Source organism: Mauremys reevesii, linkage group 1 (genome assembly GCF_016161935.1).
Source record: "Mauremys reevesii isolate NIE-2019 linkage group 1, ASM1616193v1, whole genome shotgun sequence".
NCBI lineage: Eukaryota > Metazoa > Chordata > Testudines > Geoemydidae > Mauremys > Mauremys reevesii.
The window spans coordinates 182497714-182517221 of record NC_052623.1 but is presented as its reverse complement, the minus strand read 5'-3'; the positions used below and the strand labels follow the sequence as shown (position 1 = coordinate 182517221).

Below are 19508 nucleotides of genomic sequence, written 5' to 3'. Positions count from 1 at the left end.
TGAGCCAGGAGGAGGAAATCTTGGATGAGGATGTGGAGTGGGAGAGGGGACCCAGAGGCAGAGGAGTCGGAGGTCAGAGATGCATGCAGCCAGGAGCTCTTTTCTACCCCGAAGGAGGCTAGCCAGTCACAGCTGTCAGAGCTTGGCGAAGCGGAAACAGAAGCAGAGGCTCCTGGTAAGTGGCTTTGATTTTGGGAATTGCTGAAGCAAGTTGTTGGGGGCAGGAGGGTTGCAGAAAGCAGGTTTGTGTCTGTATGATGCGTGTACCACCGCATGCCTAGTCTGAGCAGTGGATTGACTTCACTTCACGGGAATCTGCCTCAGAGATCTCCACAAAACTCTCATGGAGATAGGGGCAATCTGCTGATGCAGATTCTTCAGCAGAGTTGCTTTGTTTCTTGCCCCATTAAGGATAACTTTCCTGTGCCAGTCTGCCATTGGTGGGGGGCGGGGAACCATTGCTGCACACAGGCGAACTGCATAAGGGCCAGGCAGAAGCTGCAGTTTTGGTGAAGACCCTCTGCTGATTCCCTGCTCACCCTCAGCAGCAAGGTATCTTCCATAATGAACACAGCCTGTGGAAAGGTGGGGACAGGAATGATTATAAAGCCCCCACTACAGTGCTGGCTCTCCCCAAGAGCCACGTGCCCAGTGTACAGTACAGTCCTGGAACACTGATTTCCCTTGACCCTGCGGTTACTCACCATTTTGGGGGTCTTGTGGCTCATGTGTGCTTGCCTGGAGTCAGTCAGTCAGTGATAGATACGTGAATAGCGGCTGTGTTTTAAATCACTGATTCAGTGGTCTGTGTGTTGCAAACAATACTGCTTTCGTAAAATGTTGCATTTTGGCTTCACTGATATGATCTTGGCAGCCCAGCCTCCCTCTTTATCACCGATCGAATGGCTGCGCAGAATTAGAGAGCAGCCACGAAGAACTAAAGAGGACTTCCTGCGTAATGTCATTATGCACTCTGTGGCTGAAAAACAAGAATTGAAGGAGTGGGGGGACAGTGAGAAGAAGGACTGAAAGGAGAACGTGGTGTGCCAGAATGAAGCCACGGAGCGGCTCTTAAATGTTATGGAGCACCAAGCGGATATGCTCCAGGTGTTACTAGCACTGAAAATGGAGCAGCTCCGCACCCTTCCTCCCCTGCAGCCACTGTCACAAAAATCTTTCCCATGCTCCCGCCAGACACCGCCAAACACTCTTATCAACCTCCTGGCTCCAGTCTGTACCCACTGCATTCCACTCCTCCTCCGTTACAGTCTAGCACTGCGCACTCCCAGTATCCACTGCACTCAACACTAAACTCTGCAGTTTAGCCCTGCTGAAGTACAGTACCCACTTCGAAAGGAGTAGGTTTGGTATGATACCTGGACATACACAAATCTTTAACCATCCCAGGACCCCACATCCTCCTAGGACCCTCCCTTCCCCCATTTCCCTCGGTGCTGATGTGTTTTTTTCTTTGTCTCTCTTCTCCGGTTGTTGCTTTTAAATAAAATAATTGTTTTGATTTGAAAGCAATCTATATTCCATTAATTGAAAGCAAACAGAGCCCTACAAAGCAACAGGCATTTTTCTTAAACCTCCATAGTGCATTGTCTGCACTAGTCACAATCACCTCCTAGCATTACAAGCACTGCACTCCCGAGCATAGCAACAAATACTAGTGGCTTTCAGCTTCAAATCGCTGCCTCAAGGCATCCCTGATCCTTATGGACCCATGCTGCACCCCTCTAAGAGCCCTGATCTCTCTCAAATTCAGCCTCCAGGCACTGAGCCTCAGTGGTCCAGCCCTGAGTGAAGCTTTCACCCTTCCCTTCACAAACATTATGGAGCCTACAGCACGCAGCTATAAGCATAGGAATATTGTCATTGGCCCAGTCCAGCCTCCCATATAAGCAGCGCCAGCGGGCCTTTAAATGGCCAAAAGCACACTCAACAGTCATTCTGCACTTGCTCAGCCTGTTGTTGAACCGCTCCTTGCTGCTGCTGTTAAGGTGCTCCAAATATGGCTTCAGAAGCCATGGCATTAAGGGGTAAGCAGAGTCTTCCAGGATCACAATGGGCATTTCAACTTCCCCTATGGTGATCTTCTGGTCTGGGAAGGAAGTCCCTGCTTGCAGCTTCCTGAACAGGTCAGTGTTCTGAAAGATGCGTGCTTCACGCACCTTTCCGGACCAGCCTGCGTTAATGTCCGTGAAACATCCACAGTGATCCACAAGTGCCTGGCAAACCATTAAGAAATACCCCTTCAGATGAATGTACTCGGTGGCTAGGTGGTCTGGTTCCAGAATTGGAATATGTGTGCCATCTATCACCCCTCCGCAGTTAGGGAAGCCCATTTGTGCAAAGCCATCCACAATGTCAAGCATTTTGCCCAGAGTCACAATCTTTCAGAGCAGGATGCAGGGCCGGCTCCAGGCACCAGCCCAGCAAGCAGGTGCTTGGGGCGGCCACGGGGAAGGGGCGGCATGTCCGGCTCTTCAGCGGCAATTCGGTGGCAGGTCACTCGGTCCCTCTTGGAGCGAAGGTCTTGCTGCCAAATTGCTGCCAAAGACTGAAGTGGCGGCAGTAGAGCTCCCACAGATCGCGATTGTGGCGCTTTTTTTTTTTTTGCTGCTTGGGTCGGCAAAAATCCTGGAGCTGGCCCTAGCAGGATGTGATTAATGGCCCTGCACACTTCTGTCAACACGAGTCCAGTGGTCTACTTTCCCACTCCCAACTGGTTAGCGACCGACCGGTAGCAGTCTGGAGTAACAAGCTTCCACAGTGCAATCACCCCGCCCTTCTCCAATGGCAGGGCAGCTCTCATTCTCATGTCCTTGCACCTCAGGGCTGGGGCAAGCTCATCATGCAGTCCCATGAATGTGGCTTTCCTCATCCAAAAGTTCTGCAGCCACTGCTCATCATCCCAGATGTGCATAACGATGTGATCCCACCACTCAGTGCTTGTTTCCCAAGCCTGAAAGCTGCATTCCACTGTTGTCAGCACCTCTGTGAATACCACAAGCAATCTCATGTCATAGCTTCTATGCATGGCGAGATCAATGTCGATCTGCTATTACCTTTGTAGTTTAAGGAATAACTCTACTGCCACTCGTGATGTATTAGTGATAGCGAGCAGCATATTGGTCAACAGTGCGAGATCCATTCCTGCAGACCGAAGAGGCAGAGCACGCAGTACAAAAACCATAGAAAGATGGTGCCAAATGCGGACAGAAGTACAGGGATTGCTGGGATGTGAAGCAATTCATTATGGGGCATTGGGACGGGGCCCAGGATGCCCCGTGATCCCCTCCACCTTCCCACAACTCTTAGCGGCAGAAGAGGAAGAGATGCTCTGTGGGATAGCTGCCCAGACTGCACTGCTCCGAATACACTGCAAGTGCCGCAAGTGTGAACATGGTGTTGCTCAGGCAGCTGACAGTGTGAATGCACAACAGTGGTTTCCCTTCAGCGCTCTCTGAGCAGCGCCGTAACTCTGCCAGTGTAGACGTACCCTTAATCACATTGAGTAGTATCTTACATCCCGACTAGTCCCACTGATTTCGCTCACTACTCAACGCGAGGCTAGAACCTGGCCCTCGATGTTTGTGCAGTCCTTGGACATCCAGAGTGGAAACACATGCAAATTATTATTATTATTTAATTAGCTTTACATACAATTTCTAGCACAATCACAGTGCAACATGCTACTGAAGCTCTATGGTGTGTTTTAGATTAACTGATAGACATTTTTGCAGTTAGAAATCTAGACATTAAAAGAAAATATTAGAACATATGGGTGTTGCAGGTCATAGCTGTAAATTCAACAACATAAGGAATTTAGAAGAAGAAATCTGAAATACACAATGTAAAAGATTTTAAAAATTCTTTCTTTTTTCCATACATTAGACTCCCAATAGTTAGTTCTATTCAGTTTAAATGGTAACAGGCCTTTTTCTGTAGCATTACCTTTAGTAAAAGACTTACCTGTAGCATTGCCTGCTAAGGTTTTAATCCTGTTATTGTAATCACTGCAAGCATTTATCTCTCCCTTGCAGACTCCCAGCTTGGAGTTCTTTTAAAGAGCAGAATTTGGCTGCTTTTTTAAACACATTCCTAGTTAAGAAATGCATAGCCGTAGAATCCATCAGCATTTGCAGTGAAGCTAATCTCCTTAACCCTTTGCCTAACCCACTGCAAACTTAAAAATGGCAAATTTATAGCTCTTCAAACTATTGGTTTATGGCTCTTAAAAACTAACTTTTAACCATGATGCTTTCTGGAAAAAAAACATGCTATTCATATCAACACATATTTTAAAATTTGAATCTGTATGCATGCTGACTGTATTCCTGTTTATTCTCAGGAAGTGTTAGCACAAAAAATTCCTGCTAATTTCAAACCAGTCAGACAAACTGATTTATTTATTACAATGAATAAATTAAAATTTGAGATCTAAAAAAGTATTAGAAAAAATCCAATTATAAATATTTAGAAAATAATACATTTATAAGGACTTTTTAAATATGCACGATGCATAAGTAGAATACGGTGCCCATCAGTAAAACATCACACTCAGTTTGTTTTTTTATGTGGATGGACATCTGAAAATCATACAGAGCTTTAGTATACTATTAATGTGTAAATACAGCATAAGATTTTGCAGTAGGTTGTGATAGAATGAACCATCATTTACACTGGAAATAATAGCTGTATTGCAAAATCACGGTACCTGTTTAATGTTATCAAGATGATGATAATGTACAATAAAGCTTTAACATCTTTAGCATCAACTCATTGAAATAAACAGTGACATAAATTCTTCCCTAGAGTAACCTATTTGAGGTCAGTAGTTACATCAGGGATGAATTTAGCCTCATGCATTACTCCATTCTTTTCTCTGTGTGTGTGTGTGTGATATAAAGCTTCTGGGGGACTTAAAGTAACACCAGTCAGGTGACCCATGTATAGTGTATGGATTTCTAAATGAAGGAATGACTGCTGAAAGAGTAAGACTCAGTATTCAAACTTCACCGATCAAAATTTAGAGATTCGTTAGAAGGAAACAAAAAGAGATTTTACAGTGCTATTTAAAAAGTCCAAAATGACAAATTATTTTCTGTTTTTATCTCTTCATATTTTAGTAACCTATCAGAGAGGAGGAGAAGCTGTAAGCAGTGGAGGCAGGTAATGACATGGTTTATTTTGCAGACTATAAGTTGGATGTAAATACATTTATAAGTGGTGGTATAATGATATACATTTTAGGCATATAGGTCACTGATTTTGCAGATTTCACTGAGAAAATATATGGCTTTTGAAATGTAGCTTTTGGTTCATTTTCATGATTGAATCTTAACATTTTCAACTGAATTGCTTTGTTGATCTGTAGAAAAATGCACCCCAAAACAAACAGCAGAGGGAGCACTTTGACTTCAGAATACAAGGTTTACTGATTTAGCAGATGATTAAGGGAGTTAAAGTAATTAAACTGTGGCATTTATGAAGATTAAGAAATATAGCTGGTTCACAGATACTACAAAGAAAAAAAAACATTCATGGGGAAAAACTTGCTGAAGACAGCAGCACACAAGGTGATTGTATTTAATCTTGCAGTGAATTGCAAAACAGTTAAATCATCACTTGTGAGAGAGAGAGAATTATATTGAAGAAATAAAGAGAAATGGGTAGCTTATTAATAAATAGTTCTTTGCTCTCAGAACCTAGTTTAGTTCCAGATTGAGGACACAACTGTGTTTGCCCGTTTTAGTTTATTGCCTAATGAATATCAATGGAACACACAATAACCCCAATTTCCTGCTATGTTTCTTCAGAGGCTAGAGCAGCAGTGATGACAGGGAGGCACATCATGCATGTGTGACTTCAATAGCACAGCTTGTTTTCTAAATCACGCTCAAGCACACCTTTTTTTCAGCATTAGAGTTAAGGTATTGGCACAGTATGGTAGCAAGCCTCTAAATCTCAGCAAACATCTAGATAAATACATTCCTACCCTTCCCCTCCCTTCTGCTTTTGGCACTGCCCTGTAGTCCTTACCTTGCAAGAATGTACCAAAATCTGATAGAGATAAAGATTAGACATATGAAGACGTGAAGATTAACATTCCGTTTTCTAATATTTTTGAATTGACAAGCCTGTAAATAACTATAGGCTACTATAGCTTGTTTGCTGCCCTTGCACAGGGGCAGAGGGGTCCTCTCTTTTCCTTTGCATGACTGTTTAACACAATAGCAGTCCTTCCCCTCCCTATGCTAATAAATGTTATTGTCTCTATAGAGCAAGGTAGCTAAAGAGCAGTGGGGAAGAGGCAAGGCAATGACTCTTCTCCCTTCTGTAATGGCCTGCAGAGCTGGCCTGGCACATCAGAGACTATGCTGCACAAGTGGCACTGAAGAACTGTGTTTCTGTATCATGTACAGTCTCCCTGATGCTCCTGCTGGAGCAGTGTGGCTCTGTGCTGCCCCAGTATTGTAGCTAAATGCCATAACCTAAAATCTCCCTCATAAAACCTCTCCCCTTTTAGGGCTAGAGATGCATCATACTTATTTTGATAAATATATTTTCATCTCATCAGTTCAGATTTTACAAGTGATCAAGCCAGGAAATATTGCCTGTGGCATATGTTCATTTCTTTGCTCACCTGAGCATATAGTATATTGCACAATACTTTGGAGCACAGGAAACACATTTGATCGATTTTTGAAGCAGTGTAGTTTCTGGCATAAAATCTTTACACTGAGTTCCAAACCCTCAAGCTCAGACTCCCACTTTCCCTGCATAAAATATATTTGTAAGGCTTTTGAGAGGCTCAGCATCCGCCCCCATCCTACATAGTATATAAAAGGTGCTGTCTTCTAACATTCAGAAATATGAAGTATTTCAAAATAGCATCCAGTTCTGTGGATCTGGTAATGCTGTGGATAATATTCACTGTCCTTGCACAAAGCTCAAGTAATTGTTTCTCTGCAAAGGTTGAGGAGTATGAAATTCATCCACCCAAGCGGTGGGCAAGCTGTGGGGCTGATGCTCAAACTTTTCCTGGTCACTATTCCAGCCAGTGGGCTGGAGTAGCAGCTTCTATTACCATATATACCTTGTTACACGGTATTTCTGAAACCTGGATTGACGTTACAATCGCTCCACCCACTTTCCTCCCAGTTGGCATGAGTGAAGTGTAGACTTCCCCTCTGCAGTATTCAGAAAGTGCAGAGACAAAAGGAGAGGCCTTTTTGGCTGCTCCAACCCCAGCTCCCGTACAGAGACCCTTCTTAGGACTTGAAAGGTGCAGAGAGGCTTATCCCATCCTTGTGTACCCAAGGTGATTTTCAGTCTATATGCAGAGCTCTAGGCAAGCCATGGACAGGAATGACAAATCAGCTGCACTGCCCAAAAAACTAAACAGCACATTTATTTCATATTTACAAAGAAAATAAATCTGTAAAAATATGTTTGCCTAGTACATGTGCACTGGTTTGTCTGATAGTAAGTCATGCCTCATCAACTCATATGCTAAATTGTCAGATGGTGCATACAGCATAGAAATATATATACAGCAGATACATATTTTAATGCTGTTCTAGGAATCAGACTTAAGCCCATGGCACTGGTAGACTGGATACCCCATAACTAACTGCTGGTGCAGTTTGCAGTCTCAATTTCCAGTTTAAAGGGATTAACATATTTTACTTGAAAAAGCATTATATCCACTATTTTCACAATAGATACCTATTTTTTCTGGACTCAGTGACTAACTTTTATGCTGTTTACAATGGTAGCCCTTAAAATTTGCCCATTATGCCTGTGTTAAATAGTTATGTTCCTTTTGTTTCTGAAGCCTTCCCCTCTAGTTCCGTATACCTACCTGTATTACTGTAGGAAATCATTCAAACGCAGCAATGGCTGAGATTATCTAACTTCAAATACTTATTTAGTTATCAGAAGCAATTGTCAGGTTTTTAAGGGTCACTGCTGTATGTGAAGCTTTGTAATATGCACAATGTTGTCAGTGGAAAAAACAGTATGTGGGCTGGAGTTTCAACAAAACATTCATCAAAGTTTATTTAGTGCTCACTAGAAAACCTGCAATAACTTGGAAACCATGCAGCTGGAATACAAATCTTTTAGCTGATGACATGATATATCGTCCAATATTCAGCCAACATACAGAATTGCAGACTTGTGATTTTCAAAGGTGCTGAGCATTCACAATTCCTGTGGACTTCAGTAGGAGCTGCTTGTGTTCCACAATTTTTGTTAAAAAAGTTTAGTTTTTTAAAAAAATTCCAATTTTTCCATCAGAACCCCCCTATTTTTGTCATTGTTGTTTTCCCTCCTTCCTCTTCCTTTTTTACCTTCAACAACCCCCACTTGTTTTTGTGTCCCCTCCTCCTCCATTTTTTCCATGTTGCCACTGAAAATTGGGGAAAAATTGAAAAACACTAAAGTTCAGTTTTCAGATTTTTGATGAAAAATCAGAAAATTTAATAAAATTCTAAATTTTCCATGGAAACATTCTTACCCTTTCTCAACAAGGCCTACTGTTTGTTAATACCCATATGATGATCAAAACATTGTGTTGGTTTCTCTCTACCATAATTTACCAAAGAATATCAACATTTTATGGAGATGTCTGGGAGTCATTACATATACCAATTCTTCTTCTTCTTTTGTATGGCAAGACAAGTGATTAGCAGTGTTCAAAGAACTAAGTCCAGATTAGTGGACATATACCAATTAAAATATATTTTATAAGAGATGTGACAAGTATGAATTGCCTAAATCTTTACTAATTATAGTGCAAACTTTTTAACGTTAGACAGCCTTTTGAGAAGAGCATAGGAATCAGTTTAATAACACTGTTGCTTAATTTATGAAATTACCATACTTTGTTTTTTTTAAAGACCAGGACTTCTAAACATCAGTGAACCTGCCCCTCAACCATGGCTAGCAGATACATGGCCCAACACTGGTAACAATCACAATGACTGCTCCATCAACTGCTGCACCTCAGCCAATGGAAACAGTGATAGCAACCTCACAACGTACAGTCGACCAGGTTAGATACTTTTACTAGTTAACAAGAGGCCTGTTTTACACAGAATTCTTACAACCAGTCTCATTCATACTTCTACAGAGTTCGTTTTAGTCCCGTATCATGCATGTTGTAGCAGACAGTGTCCAGAATTTCATCAAACTGAGGATAGGCCATAAAATATTATGTGTTGGTGTGCCAGCTGTAGTATTTGGCCCAGAGGTTGATACTGGGAACCTCTAGAGATAAAATCATGAGGTGCTACACTTTGAGCTTAGGAGGCAAGACTGTGTACCTAGAGGCAGTAACTACTTGTATTGGCATGGAGGAGGACCTGTTTTCACCAGTAGATTACAATACCACATGTAATTTTAAACTTTGTTTTATGTGCCAGCATAGTTCGGAGCTCCCACTTCATTCTGTACAGCTGCAGCTGCTAAACCTGGGTTGACTGATTCTCCAGATGGTTTTATTAGCCCAGTTCCTCTTGCTGCTACTGCCACTTTTGCCCACCAAAATGTGTCTCCATTACGGTGCCCCCAAAATCACTGCACCTTAAACACAAGCTAAATGTGTCTGTTAATTGATACAAACCTGGTTTAATCCATGGAAGACCTAAACTTACTGCAAAATTAGGTCTGAATGAACTCATTCTAATCAAATAAGAAACAACCTGAATTGGCTCCCAAAATTCAAACTGAGCTCAACATTTCTTGAGTTTGAAAAGTCCAAATAAATTTTATTTTTGACGCAGATCTGTACTTCCTAATATTGGCTAGGACCAGAATTAGAAACGCCAACATATTACTGGAGAGGTTTTCATGCCTATTCCTGGGATGACCAGAAACAAGAAATGCCTTATCATATCAAAGTCTGCTCATATGAGATTTCTAGTCTAGTTTTGCACAATCACACCTTTTGTTGTTCACTCATTGCTATGCCAAACTCTTTCATTTGGGTGACTGGGTGTTGTATTGTTTGTTTGTTTGTCTGTAAAGATTATATTATAGAGAACAACTAATTATATTGACTCTGGAAAGCAAAATATAAAATGTAGGGATAAATTGAGGCTCTTGGGAGCAAGGGCAGCACAAGGAGGGCAACAAAAGCATGTCAATGGCTGAACACTTTAGAGGGAGACATTATGGGTGAATAATGCCTCCTTCTCTCCGGTGGTGCATGCTGGGTGGAATACACCATGAAGCCGCACTTGCTACACATTTAAAAAAAAATAGAACTGACATTCTCTTTACTCTGACCGAATTGCCAGAGAGTCGGGAGTGGGAATCTTTGTCCACTTCCCTACCCAATCAGACGCATCCCTTCTTGGGCATGGAGCACTGCCAGTAACACTGGTTGGCCTTCACTGTTTGCATTCCCCATCACTTTGCAGTCAAGTTTTGACTGCCTGCAATGTGGAAGCATTGGAGAGAGATGGTGTTCCCTCTAAGTCTAATGTAATTACTGCAAGGCCAGCCATAAACTGATGATGGTCACTTGCTTAGTCCAGTATCTTGTCTGACAGTGACCGGTACCAGTTGCTTCAAAGGAAGGTATGAGATTTCTAATAAGAGACTTGTGAAATAATGTGCGCGTGGATTACGTTATTACAAGTACCTAGATAGGAAGGGGATTTCTGATAATAAAGGGCTCTTTAATCTAGCAGACAAAGTCATACCAAGGTCCATTGGCTGGAAGATGAAGCCAGACTAATTCAGACTAGAAATAAGGCACACATTTTTAATAGTGAGGGTAATAATCACTGGAACAATTTACTGAGGAATGTGGTGGATTCTCTATCACTTTATCGTTAAATCCCAACTCTCTCTCTAAATCTAAATCTTTCTAAAATATATGCTGTAGCTCAACTGGAAGTTATGGGTTTGATGCAGGAATCATTTGGCAAAATTCTATGGCCTTGGTTATACAGGAGGTCAGAATTGATTATCATAATGATCCCTTCGGGGCTTAATATCTATGAATCTTCTTAACCCCTTCAGTTTGTAGTTGTCTTATGCCCTGAAGCACAAAGGCTTATATCCCTCTTATATAAAAATGTAACTAATTACCCATGTATATTTCTAATATAATCTTATAAGTATTGTACTGAATAGGAACCCTACTTTATAGGGACAGCTTCTTTGTAAAAGTAGTGGGGAATATAAAATTCCCATTTGATAAAATACATTTTGTTATATAGGTAAGCAAACATTTGTACAGATAGATACTTTCTAGGAAGACATCCTCATAGGTATAGCTTATGAATGGGCCTACAGTAGTATGTACTATATTGATTATTGCCCTTCACAAAAAAAAATCAGATCCAGCAGAAGAAGAAAGCAAATACAAATATTTTTAGAATGACCTTAAAAGAAAATCAAAATAGATCAGGAGGCATGAGTAATAACAGATATACTGGAAGGTAACAAAGGAGGCATAAAAAGGCAGGAGTTGCATGAAGAAGAGGAGGAAAGAATAGCAGCATTGCTGTAGGTGATCGTGAAAAAAAGTAAAGGGAGAGGCAAAAATGAAAAAAAAAGTAACAAAAGTCAAGAAGTTGAAGAGTATGTAGAGGGATAAATAAATAACAGCTCACATATGAAAGAAAAATAAATCAAAGGGTAAAATCTTTTTTTTTTTAAATTGAAGCTGAAGGGCATGAAGTTTGCAGTGAATAAGTTGTATGTAATGGCATGTACTGCTCACATCCCTTAACCATTACAGTGGGGATGAATTATTTTATTTTTGTATTTTACTGCTTTTACACAGAATTTTTTTTTCCTGAAAGAAGTGTGAATGTTAGAGAATGTTTTGGAAATGTACATGTGCATTTCATAGAATGTAGAGGCTAAATCCAAAAATGCTTCCTTAATTTTACTCACTATTTTTGCTGGAGTTTGCCCTGACTAAGGACTTCGGGATTTGTCCCTAGGGTTAACACACAGCAGTTACATTTTGTTAAAAGAGCAACTATCTTCTTGGTAATTATGTAATTACCATTACATATACAAATTGGTAAATGATAACACACATTTAACGGTCATTCTGTGTTGGTTTCCTAATAACCCCATGTATACAGATCTGCTAACCCTGTTACTAGTACTCACCACCCTTCCGGTGGATTGGATATAGAAGGGAAACAAATGCTGTGAAAGTAACATCTGTGCTGGTCACAGGGAAGCACTTGGGGTTCCTGAAGGACAAGTATGCCGAGCCAGCATTTAATACCAGGGCTGAGTTCTAGAATTGTGGTTACAATGTCAGCACAAGCCTGATTACTGTGAGGCTGTCACTGAGTGCTAACTTCGTGGCAAGGTAACTACTAGGAGGGTGAATTCACTTCTATTTATACTGAATAAAGTGCCAGAGGCAATAGTATGTATGACTAAGAAGACCCAAAGTAATTATGATTAGCATGTGGTGCAACCCTTCCAAGAATGCTTTCTTGTCTTTTTCTTTGAAGCTCATACATGTTATTGTGCTAGAATGCAGTGTTCTATTGAAGTCTTGTTAAACAGGTTCTGAGACCCCTTTCATAATGTACTGTATCTCTTCATTAATGATTTCTACCTCTGTATAGCCATCGTTTTTTCTTTCCATAAAGACCTCTTTTTATTTGTCTGAAGTCTTACAGGGTTTAAAATGTTGTGTGTTGAATGTGGACATGAGATAGTTGTGAGTTGGAGCAAAAATACAAAACAAGTGTTTTTTATTTACTCACACAAATTGTTTTAAGTATGCTCAATTGTGTTTTTAATTATTAAGATGCCAAAATTGTTTTGAGGATAGTGCCCAAAAATTAAAATGTTCATATTGCCAACCTAAGAGCAACAGAAAAGACATAAACATTATTGTAGGGACAAATTTAGCAGAACTGAATTTGCAGGGGAGCCAAACAGAGGAGTTTACTTTGGATCTGGAGAATTGTATAATATGGAGAAATAAATGAGAACTAACAAAATTCTCTGAACCCATGTTTTTGTATAGTAACCTAAAAGGTAAATAAAGTTCAATGGGTTATTTATTTATAAGTTATATTATTACAACCCCATTTCTGCTGCATAGAATCAGGTCATATAGTTGTGCACAAAAATATTTGTTAAGTGTATTGCACATGAAATATAGCGAGTAACTGAACAGAATGACCTTTTCTTTTTCCTTCCCCCTGTGGTTAGCTGATTGTATAGCAAATTACAACAACCAGCTGGAAAGCAAGCAAACAAACCTGATGCTGCCTGAGTCAACTGTTTATGGTGATGTGGACTTGAGCAACAAAATCAATGAGATGAAAACCTTCAATAGCCCAAATCTAAAGGATGGAAGATTTGTCAACCAACCTGGGCAGCCCACTCCTTATGCAACCACTCAGCTCATCCAATCAAGCATCAGCAATAATGTTAACAGCAGCAGTGGGGATACAAATGAGAAACACTGGAAACCCTCTGTTCAGCAAAAACAAGAGGTTGCACCCATACAGTACAACATTATGGAGCAAAACAAATTAAACAAAGGTGAAGAGCTTTTTGCTTTTTAACTCTTGTTTATTCATCAGATGATCGTCAGCCTTCTGGTGCTGGGAATCCAAAGCTTGTCAGGACTAGTAAACGTAAACCTCTCTGGTGCTGCTTGCTTATTCCTTTGTAGATTTAGAAATTCCCAGTAAACAGTGTCAAAGAGTTAATTAGCACTCCAATAACCTTCGAAGATTGAATTTATTATAACAAATAACTAGCTGCAACTTTAAAGAGAATTAAATAAAATATATTTTCATATGAGTTTGTGATTAATTTAAATTTAATAGTAGGTACTTAATTGGTTAGGACAGAGACAAGATCTTTTATTCATAAGATCAATGCATGGTAGTCACATTATACTCTACCTTAAATTTTAAATAGATCAACATCCCCTTATCAGTCGTGAATAGAGGCAGGCTAATTAAATCTACATCTTCATGTAAACAAATGGAATTTTTGCACATCAAACTGTGTAAAATTATATTGTGTTGTACACTGGGGACAGAAATGGACCAATCCAATTAATTTTAGCTTTATACCTAGCAAGCCTCCAATTCATATTGAGAGGGAATGCTGTGGAAATTTTTTTTCCTTTGTTCTGACTGCAGTTTATGGGTTCAGAAGCTAAAAAATAAATTGATTTCAGTGTAAACTTGAAACATCAGAATGTACTTTTGTGGCCTTAGGGGCATGTTACTCCAATGTGATATGTGTGACTTGGAAGAAATAGGTATGTGATTTCTTGCTAGTCTTCAGGCTACCGTGCAACCTGCTTTAATAACCTGATTTGCAAAGCAGTGCCCCTAAGAATTGGATCCATTCTACCTGTGAACTTTTTGAACAGATCATTGTAACTTGTATGATCACATAGTGATATTGAAAATGTGTCCAGCAAAAAGACGTTTCATTACAGAAGGTTGATTTCATCTATTTCCTACCAGACCTTTTTACCCACAGAGTAGTTGAGAGGGCCATATAAAATGTGACACCGCCTTTTGATATAACCAAGTCAAAGGGAAAATTCATTTTTTTTCTGGCTCCAAGCTGTAGTGTGAGGGGTTTATCTTTTTGTAATTATGCTTATGCACTCACTTTTCTATGATGACCTTATGTATTCCATTTCAGTTTCAAAATTAAAATGTTTGGATTTTATGACCAAGAAGACATTGTCTCTTTCAGATGGTATATATTACAGCTGCACATTTTCTAGCATATTGTGCTATGAAAAGACCCCATTAAAGCATTGTCCGCTGACAGTCATATATACATATTTCAGTGTTGAATTATTGTTTATCCTCTGTGTAAACAGACATGGAATGCAGGGCTTCAGCATGAAGTGTGGAATTCAGCTAGACTGAGAAACTATTACAGAATACATTCTGGTGTGGGATTTACCATTTTGCTCCTTTTTTTTCTCCCCATGCTTACATTATCAAAAGCATGTCTGCAGCAGATGGGGACTGGATACTTAGCTACTTTGTATAGGGTTTTTTTATGAGTCAATAGTCTGATCTTGGATTTCTTATTTCTTAAGTCAGAACCATCTTGCCGACAATTTTACCTATAGCTTTTATAATGAGAAATAACCATTCTGGTGAGTTCCATGCTGTGCTTCATTGTCAGTACTATATGTCCAATGGTTCTGTTTATGTCTTTATTTTATTTGGTCTATGAAACGCAACTCATCTCCTTGCAAGTCTTCTGTAAATTATACACATTTCTTAAGCAAGAAAACATTGTATTGTCTGATGAACATTTTATCCCTGAGAAATTTTCGTAGCTCTGATTGCCAAATCTAGCATTTAAAAATAAAATCCCTGTAATTAAATGTTCATCCAAAGCTTCAGAATTGGATAGGCCAGTTATTGTAGCTGTTAATAGTAAAAACTGTGTCAGCACTGTCTGGCAGTCTTCCTGGATACTATAGAGACATTGGACCAAGTTCTCTGCTGGTGTAAACTGACTTCAGTGGAATTTGGGACTTGAGCATGCCACAGGCACTGTGCCTAGTGTTGAATTTCACCCTACGTGTATGTCCACACTGCAACTGGACAACTGCAGCTGGCCCATGCCAGTTGATTTGGGCTCACAGGGCTTGGGCTAAGGGGCTGTAGCCTGAGCTCTGGCATCCTCCCGCCTTGCAGGGTCCTAGAGCCCAGGCTTGAGCACAAACATCTACACTGCAATTAAACAGTCCCTTAGCCACGAGCACCACAAGCCCAACTCAGCTTGCAGAGGCCAACCACAATGTGTCCAGGGGCAGTGCAGACATATCCTTAATGACCATGGACCTTTTCTTGGTGTAGCTACTGAGTTGCCCTAAAACTCTGGAAACCTGTGAGTAATAGAAATTAAAGGAAAAGATAGGAGCAAAACAAATATGGGGAGGGTTAAAAGATTTCTCCCCCGCCCATGCTTCCTCATCAACATGTTCAGTGGGTCTTTTTGTGTGTGTGTTATGAAGCAGAAATATACAGGAAATAGTTTATGTGAAGGGAATATTAACTGTATTATTAAACCTACAGATTACAGAGTAAATGACAATAATGCTCCAACTATTCCATACAACCAGTCCTATGACCAGAATACAGGAGGGTCCTACAACAGTTCAGATCGGGGCAGTAGTACATCTGGTGAGTATATCCATACCAAGCTACAGTCTGCTAAAATAAAATATGATTCTATTTGATGGAACTGTATATGTAGTCAGTATTAATGGCCTGATTTACAGAACTGCTGAGCATCCACATCTCCCATTGGAGGAAATACAACAGCAACTCTGTTGGGTCAGAATTAACTTCCATAATCTATGGTTGCCTCCTTTTTACTACTTAAAATAAAGTATCGGCTAGTTGATTAATGCCATCTAGAATTGTGAAAGCCATATACTGCAGTATACTTTGGATTTCCTATCTTGGGTCCTCCACCGTTTGACATCTTGGCCTCCCAATAGCCAATTCTGTACAAAAGTCCTTCTCAGAATTTCAAAGAAAGCTGGATATAAACCCACATACTTCCCTTTCTGGAAAGGCAACAGACTCCCTTCCCATCCCTAGGCACCAACCAAAAAACCCTACTTTGTTAGTGTATATTGCACTTACTGAAAACACCAGAACATTTGTTTTATGCATATCAAAACTAATTTCAGTAAATTTTGCGTCTGTATTTTTTTAACTCTGATACCATACAATTTGGTTGAAAGAACTGAAAAAAATCCTGTTTTTATTTACACCGACTCAGTGACTATTTATCAAAATTAATCTTACTGATAATTCAGATTTTGACAGTAGAGAATTAAAGAAGAATTTTGTTTCTCACAGTGCCTTTCATATGCAGAGTATCAAAGAGCCCTTTGCAAAAGATTTCCTTGCAAAGAAACCTTGTTCTTCCTTACCTTTTGCTTTCACCTGGAGTGGCTCAATTGCCTTTTTCTTAACCTGTGTTTGATCTTAATAACTATCCTAACCTAACACTACTCTGGCAATGTAAATGTGTTTTAGTGTAAATGGGGCTCAGTATTTTCTGTCTTCAGGTGGTCTGCCTGGTACTCTCTACTGTTTATTTGGGGTATAGTGATATCCCCAAATAATAGCAAGCCTCTTAAACCTCCAGAATTCCCAGAAAGAACCTTCTGGCAGTGGGCAGCTTGCCCAATTCTATAGCAGCAGGATCTTCTGAATCCCAGTTCTACAGCATTCAGACTAGAAACACAAAGCAATACCTCTCAGGGGATACGAACCCATGTGAATTAAGAGTGGGGGGCATATTATTTACCGTGCTGACACTTAATATGTTTATTCATAACAATGACAAATTATAGTCCTACACCAAGGACTCCAGCAGGAATGAAACAACGTGACCAGAGCAATAAATTAATTGTGCTGAATCTAATGTATATATATCACACACATATATACACATACACACTGGAGGATAAGGAACAAAATGCAGATTATGGTCTCCTTGGGACAATTAGGGTCTTGCTTGACACAATATGGTACTGATGTACCAGTAAAACAATAGTGAACAGCTAAAACATACTGGTACATAGCCGTCAATGTGGAGCAATAATGAGCTGAAATATTGTCCATAGGAACACAATCTAGGAGACAGTGGCACAATTACACAATAACTTCAATATCGTTAATTATGTGGCTAGGGTAAACTATGCTAGATATTGAAAGAAAAACTTCTGCTTACCTAAGAAAGTTAATATGAAGAAGAATCATTTCAAAATTTCTATCATTTAAAAAAAAAATAAATTAAACTAATAACTGTTTTCAAAGAGTTAATAATAAAATGACAAAGTATACAAATTAACACAGAGAAAATGTAGAGTTAATTTTGATTACAGATAGTATTCTAGTCAAAATGCAGCACCTGAATAATTGGTGAGTAAAGCTGGATTGCTGGTAAAGCTGGATTGTTAAAGCTACATCATCCTACTATAAGCCATAATTTCTCATTAACAATGTCTGAAAACATTCACACCATACTTCATCAGGGTTTTTTTTTTTAGTTATTTTAGTTCTTCCAGCAATTATTTTCAACTCCACCTGCCATTCAGACTAAAATTAGTAATTTCATTGTGCCTAAAACATTTCAGTGAACATATACAAATTGCATATATTCAGTGACTTAATGCAACAGTGGAACTTTAATAGATCATATCTGTATCCTATTGTATTTTAGGTTCCAGCAATTAAATAACAGAAAGGCACTTTAGAAAATATGTCTACAGCTCATTTGTTTTAGATCATAATCTATAATGTAATTAATAGCTGTGGGAAGATCATTCTTAACGATATTGCTTGTAAAATTCATTTACAGTTTTATTGCATTTTAGCTATTTATTAAGTTATGAATACTGTGTTTTGTCCTTGTTGTATTAAAGTTTCTGGTTAAAATTAACTGCAGCAAAATGTGAAATAATTGGTTTTACGATGAAACTGAAATTATGAGGTTATGTATACAGAGAGGACCAAAACTTGCTCCCAGTCAAGTCAATGGTAAAATCCACATTGACTTCAATAGGAGCTGGAATGATTCCTGATTCCTACCCCACCCCACCCCCCCACCCGCAGGGGAGATAGCAAAGTAATTAGGGGAAAGGAGATAATTAAAAGCATTTTTTAAAATATATTATTGTTTATTCTTAGGGAGTCAAGGACACAAGAAGGGTGCCCGCACCCCTAAGGTACCCAAACAGGCTGGCATGAACTGGGCAGATCTACTTCCACCTCCCCCAGCACACCCTCCTCCCCACAGCAATAGTGAAGAGTACAGTCTTTCTGTGGATGAAAGGTAAGAAAAACGAACAAGTCATCCTTTTATCATTTTGCTGATGAGATAGCTCAAATTGATTTAATTTAATTTGTGTTCTGCCAACGTGGTAATGAAGTTTTCCTTCAATCCACTTTGGATGTTCCTGAGCTACATACAGTATTATTAAAATACAAAAAAGGCTTTTGATGGTATTGTGCCTCTGTCAATGCATCTTTATCAATTGATGCTCTGTGTTGTTTGGATTTTAGCATGTTTTTTCTTTTTTTCCATGGGGGAATGAAGTGACCACAAAGGTTTGCATTGTACGCAATGAGGGGCCATATTTAGCAATATAATACACAACCTGTTGAATAAATTCTGCAGCACAGTAATCTTAGATTAGATTAGACCAGTTCAATATCTGTAGACAGCTGGAGATCTGTGATGAAATCTGGCTCCTTATGAAGTCAATGGGAGTTTTGCCATTGAGATAATAGGGCCAGGATTTTATCCCTTGGATTTAACTAAACGTACTCAATATTTTTAAAAGAATTAAAATTAAATACAAATATTCCAGTGGTTAAGTTGTTGTTTCCTTGAAATGACATGGCCTCGTTCTTGACATTTTGCCTGTAATTATAAGATCCAGAAAGCAAATAGTTCCACAGTTTTAACAATTTGAA

The 19508-nt window shown here is 39.5% G+C and overlaps 1 protein-coding gene across 20 annotated transcripts in view; it reads left to right on the top strand.

Annotated features, from left to right (window-relative positions):
• The window catches only part of ROBO1 (roundabout guidance receptor 1), a 1025913-nt gene that overhangs the window by 978686 nt on the left and 27719 nt on the right, over positions 1-19508 (top strand). For all 20 annotated transcript variants that reach the window (XM_039532354.1, XM_039532376.1, XM_039532316.1 and 17 more), the window contains 5 exons: positions 5139-5181; positions 8916-9070; positions 13222-13557; positions 16086-16193; positions 18720-18864. In XM_039532354.1, coding sequence (XP_039388288.1) covers positions 5139-5181; positions 8916-9070; positions 13222-13557; positions 16086-16193; positions 18720-18864 — 787 coding nt within the window. The remainder of the gene's footprint in view (positions 1-5138; positions 5182-8915; positions 9071-13221; positions 13558-16085; positions 16194-18719; positions 18865-19508) is intronic.